This window comes from Carcharhinus amblyrhynchos, chromosome 2 (genome assembly GCF_965287045.1).
Source record: "Carcharhinus amblyrhynchos chromosome 2, sCarAmb.v2.hapA, whole genome shotgun sequence".
In the NCBI taxonomy this organism is placed as follows: domain Eukaryota; kingdom Metazoa; phylum Chordata; class Chondrichthyes; order Carcharhiniformes; family Carcharhinidae; genus Carcharhinus; species Carcharhinus amblyrhynchos.
The window spans coordinates 8,998,434-9,017,903 of NC_137325.1; the positions used below are offsets into that span (position 1 = coordinate 8,998,434).

The window sequence follows — 19,470 nt, forward strand, 5'->3', positions numbered from 1 at the left end:
TCAATCAAGATCTGAGAAAATACAATACAAAGAATAATGGTTCTAGGCATGGGGGAAGATACAGTGTACTGTAAAGATACAGTGAATCCAGGAAACCATTATCACCATAGTTTAGCAAGACATTTCTCAAAATTCAGCACCAATGTTATCCTTGAAGAAGCAAAAATACAACCCACTTTTGTACTATCAGCTGGAAGCAGTTGTTCCCCATTCTAATGCCTTGCAAAACTGCTCACCATATTGAATAGTGTCAAGATTAAAATAAAAAGGCTAATGTCAATGATTTTTCAGAACCCCAAAACCAAAGTGCCAAAGTGCAACAGAAGCATTGACATTCTATACAAAGAGCCCGCAAAGTGGAAGATAGTTGCAACAATGCCTCCACAACACAGCCTAATACTGTTTACACCTGCTGTGTTCACATTTATGAACTTCAGAGGGAGTCTGTGGATTGTGATGAGGTCAATTATTTAACTCACCAACGTATTAGTCCAGATCTTCCAATCCCTGGATCGTCAGAGACTGAATGTACAACCCAAGATGTAATTCAGGACCCCACACAAGTCCCAATGTGCTGACCTCTGCAGGAACATCCTGGGAAGTTTGAACTTCTGATGGATAATTCTCCTGCTCCTCAGGACCTCTCAGGAGATGTCTTTGATTCGGAGTTAAAGGTGGAGGCATTGGGCAGTTCTGAAGAACTTACCTGAATAGTTATTCAGATAACATTGGACAGAAAAATCCTAATCTAACTTTCAGGGAACTACAGAACTGATTGTCCAATCACTCACACTGACCACCACCCAATGCAACCCCTGACTCCCCATTTGACCCCCTGATCATCCGTCCTCCCCACCCCCAGAGTTCCTCGACCCAACTAACCATCCAACCACGTTAACCCCCAACTACCTAACTACCCCGCTAATCCCTCCACCTGATCCAAGTGGATCAGACCACACTAACCCCCAATTCCAACTACCCCCACTACTCAACTCCTCACTCAGTGCCCAACCCACCAGCCACTCATTCATCTGCCAGCTTACCACTTACTTCAGCCATCTTATCATTCAGTCATTCACTAACATTCACACTGAACATTTAAAATCACCTTACGGCAGATGATTTCACAAAAAGGGAATGTACCCAACCTTTCCCTCCAATACTTCTCTGTGCGATGGCATTCTCGGAAGGATTCCATCCTCCACATTTCTGGATAAGTTGGGCTTGGAAGACCCAACCAGGAATGTAGAGCTGTGTTGCGGCACAAAAAATATGATGGTCAGAGCGGTGACTGCCACTTCTCGGAAGGTCTGGGCCAGTATTAAAGATGATATAACATACAGACAGAAGATTATTCAGATCATAAACTAAGACACTCAGATTGTTGTGTCATATTAAATGCCAAGAAAGCATTATCAGTTTCTGCACATAAAAGGTTGCTTCTTAAGTGACTGTTTATGTGGCATAATCATTGACAACTGCTAATCAAAGAATAAGGAGATTATTCAGGAATTGCTGTCAATAATACAAAAAATGTTATGGTCTAGACATTATTCCAGGAGTCATAAGCCTGTCATGGGCAGAATGGTAATTAATTGATAAAGCTTCAGAAAGAAAGCCATTCATACACACTTCCTTGAATCCATTGTTCTCTGCTATTTGCCAGTTGGCTCAGCAACAAATTTGTCTAGGCCTGAAATGTATGAACTCCAGCATACAAAGGATGAATTAAACCCTCTGACTGATCAGCCCAATTTCTTTGAGCAAGCAGATTTAAGTTAACACGGAGCCCAGAATTTGCTGCAATCACAGCACATAGCAGCAGAAGCTGAGAGTTACACACTCTTCCTCACTTTTCACCTCCAATTATTTTTGCATTGCAAAAACTTAAAAACGGGTATCAGCACAGTGAGGTCAATGGGGCATCTGGGTATTTTGGGGAATAAGAGGCTCATTAATCTATGTCCTTAAAAAATGACACAGAAGGCTAGAGAACGGCAAAGGAAAAACGAGATGGGTTAGAGTCAAATGATCCAGAAACAGAGCAAAGGCAAGGTTGGATCAAGAGAAAACAAGAGACAGAAAGGAAAAGTAATGGCTTTTTTTTTAAAAGCCTCTGGTAAGGAGTGAGACTTAATGGTTTCAATTGTTCCTTTTCTAGGCCTCCATTCGCCGGAGTGGCATTTCGGAACCATAAGTTGCACCATTATCAGGGTTCTTATGTCTTGAAGCAGCAACACAAAATTTCGGCAGCGCTTTTAGTTCACATTTATGGTACAAATCCATCAATTTCTTGACATTCATGTGGAGGTCAAAGGTGAAATTGCATTTGTGGGCTTCTGGCAGAGCACCACAAAGCATGCAGCAATTTGTGCCAACTCATAACTCATGCCACATCTCATCATAAATTTCTGGGCATTTTACCCATTAATAATGTCATGACAGTGAACTCGTTATGACTCTTCCAGTAAAGTTTGGTCCACATATTCAAGCATTGCTGAGTTTATTTCATTTTTGATACTGACAGACTCACCTCTGAGAATATAAAGAAAATCAATCTGGAAAAATCTTAGCAAATACTTTTATGTTAGATTTCATTTGCAATATACAATGTACTAAAAACTTAAGATTTATAACCACACCTTTGATAAAAAGTTCTCAAGTGTTTTACAGTACCTCATTTATGGAGGACAAAGGCGAGAAAATCAAGGCTACCATAAATACGAAATCCAATCGCTTTCCCATTCTTTAAGTTAGAACAGGTAGAATTCGAAGAAAAGTTCAAGTTATATTTAGAGTTCAAAAATACAAAATTAAAGCAAAACATGAGATTTGGGTTAATGCTTTAAGATGGGGTGCAAGTTACTGCATTGTGAAATCATGTATGTGTGTCTGCACAGACAATTTGAATTTAAAAGTCCCCAAATGCAGAAAAGTCATTAAGTACTTTTTTCAGAGCTGTCTTCCTAGACCAATAATGTTGCAAAGGGTTTTATCAATGATGAAGTCTTTATATTACATTATAGCAGCAAGAAAAGCCCAATTGTTCTCTAGGCAGAACTGCCTATGATAACATAATCCTAGCAACTATAAAATGCATGACAAAAGCAATTTAGTAAGAACACAGAATTCTTTTGAGCCAATGGCATAATGTGATGAGCTGCAGAGTGTTTACCAACCCTCCTGGATTGAGGAGGAGTTGACTGAAATGGTGATTAGATCTTCCAGACACTGTTGCATGCAACCTGGGTGAAACTAAGTCATACAGTGAACAAGCAGTGACCATGCAACAGAGACAGTGGTGACTCTTTGGCAGGCAGATATGCAAGTCAATAGATGAGTGGGGATGGTTGGACTGAATTCTGTGAGACTACCGTATTTGATTTATTATCACATGTATTGCTATACAGTGAAAAGTATTGTTTCTTGCACACTATACAGACAAGCACACTGCACACAGAAAAGGGAAGGAGCTGCAGAATACGGTGCTACAGTCATAGCCAGGGTGTAGAGAAAGATCAACTTAATGCAAGGTAGGTCCATGCAAAAATCTGATGGCAGCAGGGAAGAAGCTGTTGAGTCAGCTGGTATGCATTCTCAGGCTTTTGTATCTTTTTCCTGGTGGAATAGAGTCTATCCAGGGTGCGTGGGGTCCTTGGTTATGCTGGCTTCTTTTCCGAGGTAGCAGGAAGTGTAGAGTGTTAATGGATGGGAGGCTGTGATGGTTTTGGTTTCGTTCATGATGCTTTGGAATTTCTTGCGACTTTGGGCAGAGCAGGAGCCATACCAAGCTGTGATACAACCAAAAAGAATGCTTTCTATGGTGCATCCGTAAAAGTTGGTGAGAGTCGTAGTGGACATACCAAATTTCCTTAGTCTTCTAAGAAGGTAGAGGCATTGGTGGGCTTTCTTAATATAGTGTTGGCATGGAGGGACCAGGACAGCTTGTTGGTGATCTGGGCACCTAAAAACTTGAAACTCTCAACCATATCTACTTCATCCCATTGATGTAGATAGGGGTATGTCCTCCACTGCGCTCCTCGAAGCCGATGACTATCTCCTTTGTTTTGCTGACATTGAGGGAGAGATTATTGTCGTAGCACCAGTTCACCAGATTTTCTATCTCTTTCCTGTATCTGTCTCATCATTGTTTGAGATCCAATCCACTACAGTGTGTCATCAGCAATCTTGAAAATCAAGTTGGAGGGGAATTTGGCCACACGATCATAGGTTTATAAGGAGTATAGTAAGGGCTGAGGACACAGTCTTGTGGGGCTCTGGTGTTGAGGATGATCATGGAGGACATATTGTTGCCTATCCTTACTGATTGCGGTCTGTGGGTTAGGGAGTTCAGGATCCAGTCAGAGAGGGAGTAGCCAAAGTCCCAGCCACAGAGCTTGGGAATGTGTTTTGTAGCTTGGAGATATAGGCAGTATCATGGCTGCAATAGTAACCATCTTAGGTAAGTACTTGTCATAATCATCAACTTCTTTTTCTGTTTGTCTCTCCAACTCCATGCTTTCAATCTTTGACATTTTTCCTATGGCTGGGATATATCGCCACCATTCAGGATGGGCGAGTTTGGTTGCGCAACTGGAAAATATTACAAGAAGCCCCAGTGGTGCAAATGCAGGATGTAATTGTCTCTTCCTCCTGTCAATTATGGGCCTTGATTCCCGCCACCCAACATAGGAATGTCATTATAATAAATTTGCACTTTGTTATAGGGCATATGCATATCCAAGTCATACAATTAGCAAAACATTTCAGATTGAGTATTCTTCCCCAGTTGAGACAGTTCAATATCAGCTGCATTGTCACGCTTGAAGTTTGGCTTCTGAGGCAATTACTGTTAGAACGCAACTGGTGACAACTTTGTATTGGATGTAATGTGACCAATGGTAACAAACTGTAAAACTCAGCTGACCCAGTAAACTATGGAACCAATTACAGAATGATGTGATGATCAGCTGACCAGTGATTCACTATAAATAAGAACCTGTTAGGAATTGTGGGGAACTTGGATTGGCCCAGGGCAAGGTTCCAAGTTTGGAGTGATATAGTTTTTTTTTACCAAATCCTTTCTTTGATTTGTAAGTTGGAGTAAGTTTTGTTTTATATTTTTATTTGCATTTGAAAAGTTCCTTTTGAAGAAACAATTATGCCCACTCAAGCAACAGCAATTCCAGCAAGTGCTAATGATTGGTTTTGCTATGTTGAGCCTTTGCATGCTGACTTCAAAAATCAACCGAGTGTTATGGAACTGCTAATTAATTTGAATTCATAATGAGAATGTTGGGCCATGAATTTAAAAAGCAGCAAGAACTTTTTTTTTAGGAAGTGTTAACAGCAAGTGTCAGAAAATAACTACATAAACTTCCAAAGGTGGTGTTCTGGGAAACAACTCATAATGCTAAACCATCAACCTCCTTTTGCTACTGACCTCAAGCTGCTACTATTGTCTCCATCATTGAAAGATTTTTCACATCCAGCAAAGGCTCCTCTCCAGAAAGGATGCTGCAGTAGGCCTCTCCAATTCAGCCTATGATGTGAGAAGAAAAACCTTTACTTCATGGGCCAATACAAGTGATAAGTTTATGTATTTCTCATACGCATAAACCAGATCTAATAAGTTGTTTCTTTTCAGATCTAATAAGTTATTTCTAAAAGCTATAGGGATTTTATGTCTTTATGATTCTTTGATTTATTATTGTCAAATGTATTAGCATACAATGAAAAGTATTGTTTCTTACGTGCTATATAGACAAAGCATACCATTCATAGACAAGGAAAATGAGTGGGTGCAGAATGTGGTGTTACAGTCATAGCTAGGCTGTAGAGAAAGATCAACTTAATGCAAGGTAAGTCCATTCAAAAGTCTGACAGTAGCAGGGAAGAAGCTGTTCTTGAGTCAGTTGGTACACAAACTTAGACTTTTGTATCTTTTTCCCAGCGGAAGAAGATGGAAGAGAGAATGCCCAGGGTGTGTGGGGTCCTTAATTGTGCTGGCTGCTTTGTCAAGGCAGCAGCAAGTGTAGACAGAGTCAGTGGATGGGAGGCTGGTTTGCATAATGGATTGGGCTACATTTACGATCTTTTGTAGTTTCGTGCAGTCTTGGGCAGAGCAGGAGCCATACCAAGCTATGTTACAACAGGAAGAATGCTTTCTATGGTGCATCTGTAAAAGTTGCTGAGAGTCATAGCTGACGTGCCAAATTTCCTTGGTCTTCTGAGAAAGTAGAGGTGTTGGTGGGCTTTCTTAACTACAGTGTCGGCATAGGGGAACCAGGACAGATTGCTGGTGATCTGAATACCTAAAAACTTGAAGCTTTCGACCCTTTCTACTTTGTCCCCATTGATGTAGACAGGATTCTATCAGAATAGATCAGATTTAATCTTCAAAAACATAGGTGCACATTGTTTCTAAATTGGTTATTACTTGGAAAAATCAATGTGTTTGAGGCGATTCATGTCTCTGTTGCAGCAGTATTTAATCTGCATTACAAAAATCCTAATTGATGATTATGGTCTGGGGTTGTACCATTCTCAGGGGCACCATTACTTGTCTGGGCGCCGTCACACACTGGAAAACACCAAATATTTCATATTGTCACTGGAATCGACCTTTGCTTGACTTGCAGAATCATGTTAGATAACCTAACCAACCTCCTCAGCAAGATCTGCAATTGACATATCCTCACATTCAGCTACTGCAATTATAATATTAGCATGGCTAAGGGATTGGCTAACTAATATCAAAGAGTTGGGATAAATTAATCATTTTCAGGTAGGCAAACTGTAACCAAGCATTCAATACTGGGGCTTCCACTATTTACAATCTATATTTGTGATTTGGATGAAGGGACAGAACAGGCAGGATTTTCCTGCCATTCCTGTTGACGGAATTTTCGGTACAGCCAAAGTTGACCCTTGCCATATGTTTTCCAGCGGTGAAATGAGCAAGCCATTCAAATTGCCATTGACTTTGGCAGGTCCAGAAGATCCCCACTGGTGGCCAATGGTAGCCACCTCTGCTATGGGAAAACCCGCTGCAGAAGGACTGAAAAGTTCTGACGAATGTGCAGTAGCAAATTTGCTGATTTGTGAACAGATGTGAAAGCAAATTAAAATCAATCTATAAATAGAGAAGTAAATTATGCAAAGTTTTCTAACAAAATGATAATCTAATAGTAAAATATTAAAGAAACCCACCAATCAACATTCTATAATCATCTGTTGCCTTCATGTCCTGATATTACTTCACAGAAAACCCATTTCTTTTACCTCCTGTTGTGAATGAAGATGTCATGTCTCAACTCCATTACCTTTTTGAAGGGTCTTTCTGAAGTAAGTCTTCAATCAAACGAAGAAATTCAATGGAAGGCTTTTGCCCAGTAGATTCTGACAGAGAATAAAAATGTTTTGAACTTCTTAGCAAACTGTCTAGAAATTAATGAGTTATAATCACAAAGTAGATACTGAAGTATGCTGCGCTTAAAACTAAACAAATCACACAATTAAAGCTGAAGAATATAAATATACAAAATAGGAACAGAAGCAGGCCATTTGGCCCGCTAACCTGCTCCATCATTGAACAAGGCCATGGCTGATCTGTTTAAGTCTTGAATCCCACATTCCCATCTACCCCCACTAACCTTTGATTCCCTTGCCTAACAAAAACCTATCTATCTCCACCTTTAAAATATTCATGACACCTGCCCCACCTCGACCATTTTCTGAGGCAGAGTTCCTAAGCCACACAACTGCCTGAGAGAAAAAAAACTCATCTCTGTCCTAATAGGGCAACTCCCTTAATTTTAATAAAGTGCTCCCTATTTCTGGACTCACCTACAAAGGAAAACATCATTTCCATATTCACTTTGCCAAGACCATTCAGGATCTTATATACTTCACTCAAGCCACCCTCTCACTCTTCTAAACAGCAGTGAAAACCCCTTCTTTCATCGTAAGACAATTCATTCATTCCCAGTATCAACCCAGTAAATTTCCTCCGAACCACCTCTAATGCATTTACATCCTTCCTTAAATGAGGAGACCAAAACTGCACATTCAAGAAGCTGTCAATTATTCCAATCAAGTCACACCAAACTCTGCAAACTACAGCTGGACTCTTAGTTTATTTGGGTGCTCTGTATGTGGAAACCGTGAGCAGGAAATTAGGACTGTAAACTAACTACAGCACTTAATCGGACAACACTGACCATTAAAATCAGGTGCTCTTGCTCTGAAAGGCAAGTTGTTCTGCAAAATAATAGATGGAATCAGAAACATGGGCAAAATGGCCTGTGAAATCTTGCTGTGGAAGGAGCAGCAAAGGAAGGCATTATTTTTTAGGCACACCAGGGATCTTATTTTGGGGCTTGTGTGAATGCCTGAAAGGATTAAAATGTTTTCAGGCATTCATACAAGCCCCAAAATAAGTGAACTCGCCCTCTTTGTGGAAGTTTATGGCACACAGAACTTGGTGCTGAGGATGAGAACACGTGTTTTCTTTCCACTGCAGCCTTGCATTACAATGCAGGTGCAGGGACAATGTACCACTCTGCTGACTTTTACCGAGTACTTATGTACTTTGCAGCAAATCAAGCTATGACTTACACCGGCTGGAAAGAAAAATAGGAAGCGGAATAACAAAGTGCAATTACATAGTGCTTTTATGGCAGAAAAAGGAGACACGCAATCAAAGATTTTTGTCCTTCACTCATCATGACAGCTACACAAGATAAGCCAACAGTAAAAGGAACAATAAGTTATACTGCATGAGAAGAGTGTGCTGTTTGGTTGACATGTAGGCTGATTGGATTCTGATTAAACACATCTACCAACTAATCAGCACACTCTTCCCATGCACTATAACTTGTTGTTCCCTTTACCGTTTATCTTGCATGGCTGATCAGTATAAGATGGTGGCAATGGGACTGAAGTAGGGCAATAACAGTAATCTAGTATTGGCATGAATGCTTTCCAAACTATTGTGAAAAATGAATGAACCTTGAGGCTTGGGTGTTGGTGGATCATCATGCAAAACCATCTCGACCAGCTCAGAAAGCTTCTCTGAGAAAAATGGTGGTTTTCCTGTCAAATAAGCATAGCAGTCATGAGTAATGAACTTCTATAAACAACATCGCAATGCTTGGGCATCATACTCCAAGCACCAATGCTTGGACTTCACCCTAATAATTCATCAATTTCTTAATCGCTCCAAATATTAACTTGTTCAACTGTGCTGCTGAATTATAGAAGAATTTAATTTAGGAACCTTGATAGTCAGCTGTCAGAATTTACTTTTAATAATTCACAATTGTTTTTATTTTTTGAATTTTTGTACTCGGCAAGGTGAAGAACGTTACTGCTAGAGAATTAAACTCTTCACGTCGGGTACTCAGGAACAGCATCAAATACTTCTCAGCGTAGTATCACTAGATTCAGAGAAAAGCTCCATTAACTCCAATGTGCCTCAGCCCCAACTTTATAAGAGCATCACCTAGGATACCAGTATAACATGTCTCCACTTTCCATACCAGGTTTTCTGTGACATTCTAGAGTAAACTTGTCAGTTATTGTTGAATTAGGTAAGGTTTTATATTAACACCATGCTTTAACTCTTTTCACCTAGGTCCCTTAGAACCAACAGCCAGAGAAGCTTTTCATTGCATCAATCTGAACAGGATTTAGACCTGGGTCCCTAAGGTAAAAGATCAATTCTCCTTACTGAATTATATGAATATAAGAAATAGGAGCTTTGTGAGCAGACCATACAGTCCCTTGAGCATGCTCTGCCATTCAATACAATTACGGCTGATCTTCTGCCTCAGTTCCACTTTCCCACCAGCTCGCCAGACCCCTTGATTCTCTAACTGACCAAAAATCTGAGAGTGTAGAATGTGCGCTTGAACTCCAATAAAGCCTTACATTCTAAGAAAGCTGATCAAATTGACTTTGACGTAACAAGAAATATTTTAATCAAACAGAGGTAAGGTAATGCTCTGATAGCTCTTTAAAGCAGTGACAGAGTGAGCCATGTGCACCAGGTAGGTTATTGATTCAAACATCCCTGTCTGTGTCAAATTAGCTAATATCAAGTTTGTCACAGTTGGCAAAAGAAATGCAGGGTTCCCAAGCCTAATTCATCCAGTGACCCACAGATACATAGAAAAAATGTTTCTCGTTAAACATTTATTGATGGGTTCTAGATTTTGGTTAGTGCAAAAGCTGACACAACTTTTGCGGAATGTCACAACCGTAGATATAATGGGTGCAATTCTTCTGTCCCGCCCGCCACAGGAATCGTAGTGGGCGGGACACGGACCATGCAAAGGTCTTAGGATGGGCGTGGCTGGAAAATCCTGCCCTCTTAGCAGAGAAATAACTTGTACAATGCATGTTTTGTCAGAAATCATTTTAAAAACCCCAATTACTTGCAGTAGCAGAAATTCAGCTTTTTCATTAAGTAGTAGCACTTATGTTTTCATAGTTTTCAAAGTGACATGTTCATGTTTACTAGCAGTCTCTTGGCTCAGTTTTGAAAAAAAACAAAAACATGAAGTGAAGCAACAGATATGTAAAGTGGAAAATTGACACTGGCAAAGCATCAGACGGCATAAAACTTGTGACTTTTCAATACAGTAGCAGTACAAAGAAAGATTTCAAGTGAACATGTTCAAAAACCAACCTGTAAACATTTCATACAGTACACAGCCCAGAGACCATAAATCACTGACTGGAGAACAATCTTCACCCTTTAGAATTTCTGGAGCCATGTATGTTGATGAACCTAAAAAGTACGTTCGTGTCAAATGAAACATATCAAAAATAACTTGAACAGCATTCAATTATACATCCTTCTTGCTAATATTATTTAAAAAAACATGAATCTGACTAAATAGATCTAGTCTGTACTCAAATGATTTCAGTGAGTTATTTTCCACCTTCTAGCATGGACAGGAGAAAGTGGCAGTCAACCCTGTATAACCTTGTGCCAAATATACTGTAATTAGGAAATAACTGTTAATACACACAAGACAGCTTTTTGTTCTTAAGAAACTTGTCCTACTTATGTAAAATACTTTTAGTTGTGAGCACAAGGCAATGGTTTTGGGTCAAAGCCTAACTATTAACAAGTACCTCTGACAATGCTGCATTCCAACAATACTGCCCTTGAATGTCAGCCCACAATCTGTAATCCACGAGGGACTTACCATAGAACTATAGAATCCCTTACAGGACATTTGGCCCATTGAGGTTGCACTGATTCTCTGAAACAGAGTCTGAAGTAAATTCATAATATTAACACAAAGCCCCACAACCAAACATAAATAGGGCATCAAGCAGGCTTGGCTTGTATCCTGGGATGCTCATCTGACATTTTGCAAATATTCACTGAGGATAGGACAATGACAAAATACATCACTTTATAGATGTTTGGCTGCACCAGTATACAATGTTTCTACCTGCAACAGTTTAGGAAGCTGTTCATTGGTGGCATTTTCCGTGCAACCCACCAAATGTTTGGACCCTGTGGTCCCACTGTTGTCTACGGGGTTTACTGTTGAAGGAACCCCTCGCTGCCGGGAATCCCACAGCACAGCTGCATTGTCATCAGGACCGGAAGATGCCATCAGCATGAACAGCTGGAAAATTCTGGCTCACATATCTTGCGAAAGGTTGTTTTGTCAATGACTTGGCTGGTAAAGTCACTACTTGGTGCAAAACTAAATCACTTAGATCGGATGGTATGTTGTCCATGCTGATCTTGGCTTAAATGTTTTCGAGGCATTAAAATCGGTCTGAGAGTCTCATTGTCAAGAGAGACAAAAAGGAACTTAGGCATGTTCCCAATCCTGACAGAAAGCACACTTCAAAACTTCAAAGAATCATATAATTATTACAGTGCAGGAGGAGGCCATTGGCCCATGTTGTCTGCACCAGCTCTCCAAAGGAGCATCACGGTTTAGTGCCATTTCCTTGCTTTTTCCCTGTCGTCCTGCACATTGTTTCTATTCAATTAAGTATCTAGTGCCCTCTTGAATGTCTCAACTGAACCTGCCTTTTTCACACTTTGGTGAAGACCTTTCCATAGATGCTACCTAACCTGCATGTTCTATTTAGATTTTATCCTCAGCTTTGATCAGGTACATAGTGGAATTTCCAATATCTAGGTTTAAGGTGATTTCAAATTTTGCATTATCCATGAACCTTATTTAGGAGTACTTCCTGAGTTATTGTTACCTCGGGATCGAATTTTAGACTTTCTTCTTTGAGTGCCATTGTTGCTATCCCCTACATCATCTTCTGTACCAATCAGTGAAAAGAATTCATCCAGATTTTCTCCTTCTGCTTTGGCTAGACTGAAGTTACTGTACTTCAGTGTGCCTGGTCCATCCAGCAGTATCTGTTTAAGAATAGCATAAGAGTATGAGAAGATAGCAATGCTGCAAGTAGAAAATATCTTTTGAACACAACCATACAATCTTCAGAAAGATCATTTGCAAAATAATACTGTTTACATTTTTGTGCCACCTGACCTGCATTACTTAATCTTGCATTTGTAACTTTTACCATTAATTGCAGCAACTTATATATCTAGCATCTTTAATTTTGTAACATGTCTCACAGCAATTTAGAGTTACAAGGGTGTAATGTTTTAACCATATTAGGGGTTGAGGGTGTAATCCAAAAAGAAAAAAAATGTAGTCTGCACACACAGATTCAAATAAGCACAACAGATTTATTGAAGGAGCTGTTGCCAGTTCAGAGCAGAAATAGAAACTAAGCAGGAGCCAATGAAACATCCCAAATGACATCACCATCAAATCAAGTGACTGGCTCTTAAAGCAATCATGCAAGCACTTAAGTAAGTATATAACAAAGGGGAAAAATAATGTTGAGTCAAAAAAGATATTGAGGGGGATGACTGGAAACATGCTGAAAGAAATGGTTTTAAGGAAGGCCTTTAAGGGAGATGGAGAGGCAAAGAAAATGAGGGAGGGAGTTCCAGAAGGTGAGTTTAGGCAACTCAAAGCAATTCCTGTAGCATAAACAAAACAATAGGCTTCTTTCATCATAAAAAATATCAAAGGTTTGCTTAACAAAAACTGTAATTCAGGAAAAGGGAGAATCATAAGTGACAGTATGGTGCTGAATCCTTCATCCTGGCCCAGCAATCTGTTCTATATCCTCAAACTCATAAAATATCAAATGTTCTTGAATTCAGTGCAATCTAGGCATTGAAAGAAAATGGTCTAAGAAGGGGAACTACGGGCAAGATTTTCCAATTGCATTCATCCTCGAGACTGAAAATCCCCATGCAAGGTCAATGAACCTTTAAATGATTTATCAAATTGTCTATCCCAGCCATGATGATTCCGGCAGGACCAAGAAGTTGACTTTGTTGTTTCATTCAGTAGCAACTTTTTGATTACCTTCAAGACCAAGTCACGTTAACAGGTCTGGATATGCAACACTACACCTTTTCCTGCTACAAGTTTCCTAAGCTTTCCTTTTAGATATAATGCTATAAGTATACCTTTCTACATGAAGTTTTAAGATAAATGTTTTGGAACAATAGTAAGTGAAGTTAACTTTCAGACATAATGTAAAGGAAAAGAAGGAATTATGCAATTGTTTACAAAGAAAAGGAAGGGTGAAGCCACAAAGTGATATAAACATAAAACAGAAGCATAAAATTGAGGCATTAGCACGACTGGGAGCCAACATGGAGAAGTGAGGGCAGTGGTAATGAGCAAGTGGGGCTTGATGCATGGTCGGATCTGGATAGCAGAGTTTTGGATGAACTATGTTTACCAGCTAGTAGGAGATGTGAGGCCAAAGAAAATATTGGAATTGTTAAGCCTGGAAGTAATAAAAGCATGAATCAAGACTTCCTCAAAAGGTAAACTCAGACAGGAGCAGAGACGGGCAAATGTAATGAAGCAAGGAATCTTCGTGGTGTACAGGACATCCATTGGAAGCTCCTCAACGAGTCAGTTAGAAAAGCAAGGCTGTTAACAGTTTGAATTTGTTTAGAATAGTGGACAGGGAGAGGAATGGAGTAGTGAATATATGAACATACAGTTTGAGGTAGGAGCAGAGGACGATTGCTCATCTCGAGATCAAGCTGGAAAAATATTTGAGTCAGTTTGTCAGAAGCGGCATTGGAAGGATCAAGGGAGCTGATGTCATCAATGCACATGTGAAAGTAGACTCCATATTTGCAGATAGCATCACCAACGGTCAGCAGGTAAATGAATAAAGGGGAGCTGGCCAATGTTGGATCCTTGGGGGACTCTCAAAATGATAATGTAGGATGGAGACCGAACAATTGGCAATGATCGTCTGGCTAAGATCTGATCGTCAAGTTGAATCAAACAAGAGAAACCACTTCCCCTATCCCTCCAAACTAAAGAAAGGAAGAGAAGTGGTGAGGGTACATGGTATTATTAAACATGTTAAATAAAGAGATTGTGGAAAGAAATTGTTTTACTATCATACTCACAGAATGCAATTCATGACTTTGGTTAGGGAGTTTTAGTGCTGCAGGAAAGAAAGAAACCTAAATGGAGGGATTTAATTATAATGTAATGATATAAAGCAAGGGGAGGGATTAGAACGAATGCTAACTCCAATCTGCTTGAACTCTCACACAATTGGTTTCAGTATTGTGGAAGTCCTGAAAGCATGTCACTTATTTGCCCCCTGATCTACAGATGGCACTTGGAATATGCCAATCAAGTAGCCAACAGGCAGAAAACAAGAATATTAAATTGATTTATTCATTCACAAAAGAGAAAAATGCAAATTGACATTAAATGGAAACAATTCAATTTCTTGTTCTGAAAAATGTACCCTAAATGTTGCACACAGTGATGAATAATGTAACTACAGCAAAAATGTAATATCTGAGGAACCAAACACATTCATTATTCAACCATTGCTGAAACTCTGAGCCTTATGTAATGCAAGTGTCCATTCACCTTGGCAGGGTTAAGATCACAAAAAATGATGCCCAGCTCATGAATATGGCGCAAACCCGAAACCAAGTCAATGCCGAACTGTCGAACTACATCTTCATGTAAATATTCATCTTGAGCGATGACCATTGCCAATGAGCCTCCTGCAACAGACAACATGGGATTAACAGAAGATTACTATGGCAGTACAAACAATACATGCTGCATCTGCTTAGTTTGTATTAAATATGGCAAACAGCATTGGGATTGAATAAAAAGTGTTTTCTTCATACAGTTTTTACATTCAGTGACTGTAATGCCTGAGGGTAAATGAACAAGGAAAAACAGCATTTTTGTGACTACAGTTTTCCTTCACAATTCCAGCCTTAATAAATCAACGTGTGACTTTTTGTTTGTTTTATGGGACTGAAACAACCAACAGGATTTTCCTCATGTCAGTTTTCATATGTTTTTATGAATGTGTCTCAAGACCCTCAATTGTCCCTTATGCACAACCTATTATGAACAAGGCACTGCAAATATTAAGACTAGCCTGCTATGGTGAATTCTACATTTAATACTTTGTTCTAAAAATGGGCCAAACACATTAGAAAACATAAACATGCGCTGAAGTCCCAGCACAATATTCTTGCTTAGAAGTGGGCGTCCTTGCAACCAAAACAAATGAACGTACAAGTAATAACTTATTTTACAAATAACGTCAATACTTTTTTCCATGTCAACAACATCATAAGTGGACTGGCTACAAACAACTTTACAACTTCTTAAAAACAAACACGCAGAAAAAACTATTTTAATGAAATTATTCGAAAACCTGAGTCCAAGTAAATTTGTAAATAAAGTAAACTTGCAAATTTTTCAAATGTTCATCATCATTGGAACAAAGCACATGATGCTCAACTACTAGATGCAACAGTGTAAAACGTAATCCTTTTATATATATACTTAAAACATCCAAGTAATATTTTAAACAGCACTTGAATTCTTACCTGTGCACAGTTCTACGACAAGCCACAGGTGATTGCTAGTCTCATACCACTCATGAAATAATACGATGTTCTGATGTTCAATGCCATGAGTAAGCCGCACCTATATAAAATACATATTTCCAAAACAAATATTAACCTTCTGGTCGTTAAGCATGGCAGAAATTATATTTTTCTGTAAACTGAGAAACCAGGAATAAGGACTAACATCTTCAGCACAGAAATCAGCAAGTTTGAAATTCAGAGGAAGTTGGGATAAATCAAGAAATATCGATTTGAGCCATTCAGGAAGGAGAAGATGAAGAAAGTCTAGTTTTCAGGCAATGAGAAGGAACGATTATACACCATAACATGTTTTACTTTGAAAACAGCAAGGATATAAGGAGGTGAAAATATAGAATGGTATAGTTGAAGCATGGGAAGAAGAAACCTTGAAAAGGTATTTTTCAAAGAAATATCAATAAAACAAGAAACAGAAAAAAGTATTGGGAGAAGAAACAAGAGTTTTTGCTTGCAGGTTTATTACAGTTTTTTTTAATACAGTAGCCAGTTTAGGATGTCATGCCCAGTAAGGCATGAAGATATTACAAATTAAAGCTTTTTGGGACAAAAACAGGGTTAAGATGGTCATCAAATGTCATGTGAATTTTTCCAAGTTGATAGTCAACAAATTTGGCTGTGTTATGAATCGAACTTACTTGGCCATCAAGGCCTGGAGTGGGACCTAAGCCCATCCAGAAGAGGCATGGATCCCACCCACTATCCCACAAGACATCCATTCCAGTATATAAACACATAAACACCGGAGATGAGGGGGTTGGACTATGAAGAGAGACTAAATAGACTGGTCTGTACTTGCTGGAGTTTAGAAGGATGAGAGGGGATCTTATAGAGATGTATAAGATAATGAAAGGGATGGATAAGTTAGAGGTAGAGAGATTCTTCCCGCTCAGAAAGGATAGCACGACTAGAGGGCACAGCCTCAAGATAAGCGGGGGGGGGGGGGGGGGGGGGGGGGAGCAGTTTAGATCAGAGTTGAGGAGGAACAACTTCACTCAAAGGGTGGTGAATCTCTGGAATTCTCTGCCCATTGAAGTGGTGGAGGCTACCTCGCTAAATATATTTAAGTCACGGGTAGATAGGTTTTTGACAGACAAGGGAATTAAGGGTTATGGGGAGAAAGCAAGAAACTGGAACTGATCCACTTCAGATCAGCCATGATCTTATTGAAAGGCGGGGCAGGCTCGAAGGGCTAGATGGCCTACTCCTGTTCCTATTTCATATGTTATGTTCTTATGTTACATTTACCTACACCAACCTGAAACAGCAAAGCCAATGCAAATAACACATCTAACTACAGGATAAACCATGTGATGGATCTACAATGCCCTATGCAACTGTTACTCTCTGAATTCACTGATAATTCAAATTCTACTGCTATTATTAATTAATACTTACCCTATTAGTGATCTCTGGCCTTTTTGATTTGTCAATGCATAAAATAGCTACAAAATTAATGGTTCCCTTTCTTCTGCCTTTGTATACAGTAGACTTATTTCCTTTTCCAATTTCCTCATAAAGGACAAAGTTTTCCATTTTTGTTGTTGTGCAAGTATCAACTGAAACAGAAATAGACAAATAATTATACACACACTCACACAATAATACTCATAATTCATATCCTGCCATTTTACATTTCAAAAGTATTGAGCTGAAAATACAATAGTATGATGGAATGATTTAGATTAGAAATCAAAAAACATGTTCAAATCCCACTCCAGCATTTGGGGAATTGGGATACAGAGGAGCAAAGCCACAAATAAATGCATGTAATGGTAATGTCACTGAGCTAGTAATCTAGAAGGCCAAGCTAATGCTTTGAGGACATAGGTTCAAATCCTACTATGGCAGTTGGTGGAATTTCAATTCAAATAATAAATATGGAGTTTAAATCTTGTCTCAGCAATGCTGGTCAAGAAACTATCATTGATTTGTGTAAAGGTTTCTGCTTTCACCTTTAGGGAAGGAATTCTGTCATGCCACCTGGTCTGGCCTTCATATGGCTCCAGACCCACAGCAATGTGTTTGACCTTTAACTGCCCACAGTTCAAAGACAATTAAAGATAGGCAAGAAGCGCTGGTGGTCTCAGTGATACTCACATCCCATGAAAGAATACAGGGAAAAAGAAAATAAATACAAGGGTGAGAATTTTAAATTTACGCCATTGAGCCATAAATCAGTCCGGTTCCCTGAGGACAGAGGTGATATACAAGCAGGACTTAATGCAGGATAGGATAAAAGCAACAGACTTTTGGGTGTATTTTAAGTAGGCTCCAGTGTCAAATGTCCAATTGAAATTCCACCAGCTGCCATGGTTGGATTTGAACCTATGTCCTCCAGTGAAGTATTGAAGGAGTGCTGCACTATCAGGAAGCAATCTTTCAGGTGAGTTGTTAAACTAGAATCCCATTTACTCTCCCAGGTGGACACAAAAGATATCGTGAAGAAGAACTAGGAGTTCTCCCCAATATTTATCCCTCAATCATCACATTATCTGTTGATTATCACCATGTGGCTGTGGGATCTTGCTCTGCAAATGTACATTGTCATATTTCCTACATTGCAGCAGTAACTCGACCTTTAAAAAGTACCTCATTATCTTAAATAGTTTGGTATATCTGGAGGTCATGAAAGGTGGTATATAAATGTAAATATTTCTTTTGATATAGGTGATTTGCTATTAGTACAATAGATCACTTGAGTTGACAGGTGACAAAGACAGAGTTCGAACTTGGAAATGCCAGCTGCAGATAGACCAGGGACGGTTTGGAAATAGACAATGTTGAGGGAGAAGTTGGCAATCTTTCTGAAGGAAACAGGTTTGAAAGCTCTTTGCACTTTGAACAGAATGCTGCAGTTGTGAACATTTTGGCTCAGCCTGAGACAGTGGTGGTGGTGTGGAGCGGAGCATGTTCCAGAAGGTGAAGTGATGGCTTTGGTCTTTCCAATATTTAAGTGTAGGGAATTGCAGTTGGTTCATGCAGCATTAGACAAGCAGTCAGGCAATACAGAGAAAGAGAACGGGTTGCAAGAGATGATGGTGTGGTAGAACTGGGAATTTTTCCCGCATATGATAGACCCTTGGGTGAACTCTCAGTTCACAGCCCTGGGCTGCAAGGCAAAACCATTGTTGGAGATCTTCAAGCAATGATGGAATAGATGGGAACAGAACACAAATGTACACACACCAACTGGCAACATGCGCACGCACGCACACACACACATTCGCAATGGCACAACAGTTAGTACTGCTGCCTCACAGTGCCTGGGACCTGGGTTCTTCCTGTCTAAGCGTGGGTTTCCTCCAGGTACTCTGGTTTCCCCCCAGTCCGAAAGACGAGTTGGTCAGGGGCATCAGGCCATTCTAAATTCTTCCTCAGTGTACCAGAACAGGTGACTAGGAGATTTTCACAATAACTTCATTGCGGTGATA

General features: G+C 39.5%; 1 protein-coding gene across 4 annotated transcripts in view; it reads right to left on the minus strand.

Annotated features, from left to right (window-relative positions):
• The window catches only part of ulk4 (unc-51 like kinase 4), a 390,892-nt gene that overhangs the window by 370,288 nt on the left and 1,134 nt on the right, over nucleotides 1-19,470 (minus strand). For 3 of the 4 annotated variants that reach the window (XM_080201895.1, XM_080201896.1, XM_080201898.1), the window contains exons 2-9: nucleotides 17,435-17,595; nucleotides 15,980-16,079; nucleotides 14,994-15,133; nucleotides 12,250-12,412; nucleotides 10,694-10,795; nucleotides 9,013-9,096; nucleotides 7,326-7,401; nucleotides 5,444-5,542 (exon numbers count right to left, since the gene is read on the minus strand). In XM_080201895.1, coding sequence (XP_080058021.1) covers nucleotides 5,444-5,542; nucleotides 7,326-7,401; nucleotides 9,013-9,096; nucleotides 10,694-10,795; nucleotides 12,250-12,412; nucleotides 14,994-15,133; nucleotides 15,980-16,079; nucleotides 17,435-17,572 — 902 coding nt within the window. In that variant the 5' untranslated portion in view covers nucleotides 17,573-17,595. Of the gene's footprint in view, nucleotides 1-5,443; nucleotides 5,543-7,325; nucleotides 7,402-9,012; nucleotides 9,097-10,693; nucleotides 10,796-12,249; nucleotides 12,413-14,993; nucleotides 15,134-15,979; nucleotides 16,080-17,434; nucleotides 17,596-19,309; nucleotides 19,371-19,470 lie in introns of those variants that run through there. The other variant, XM_080201897.1, reaches the window with a different exon arrangement.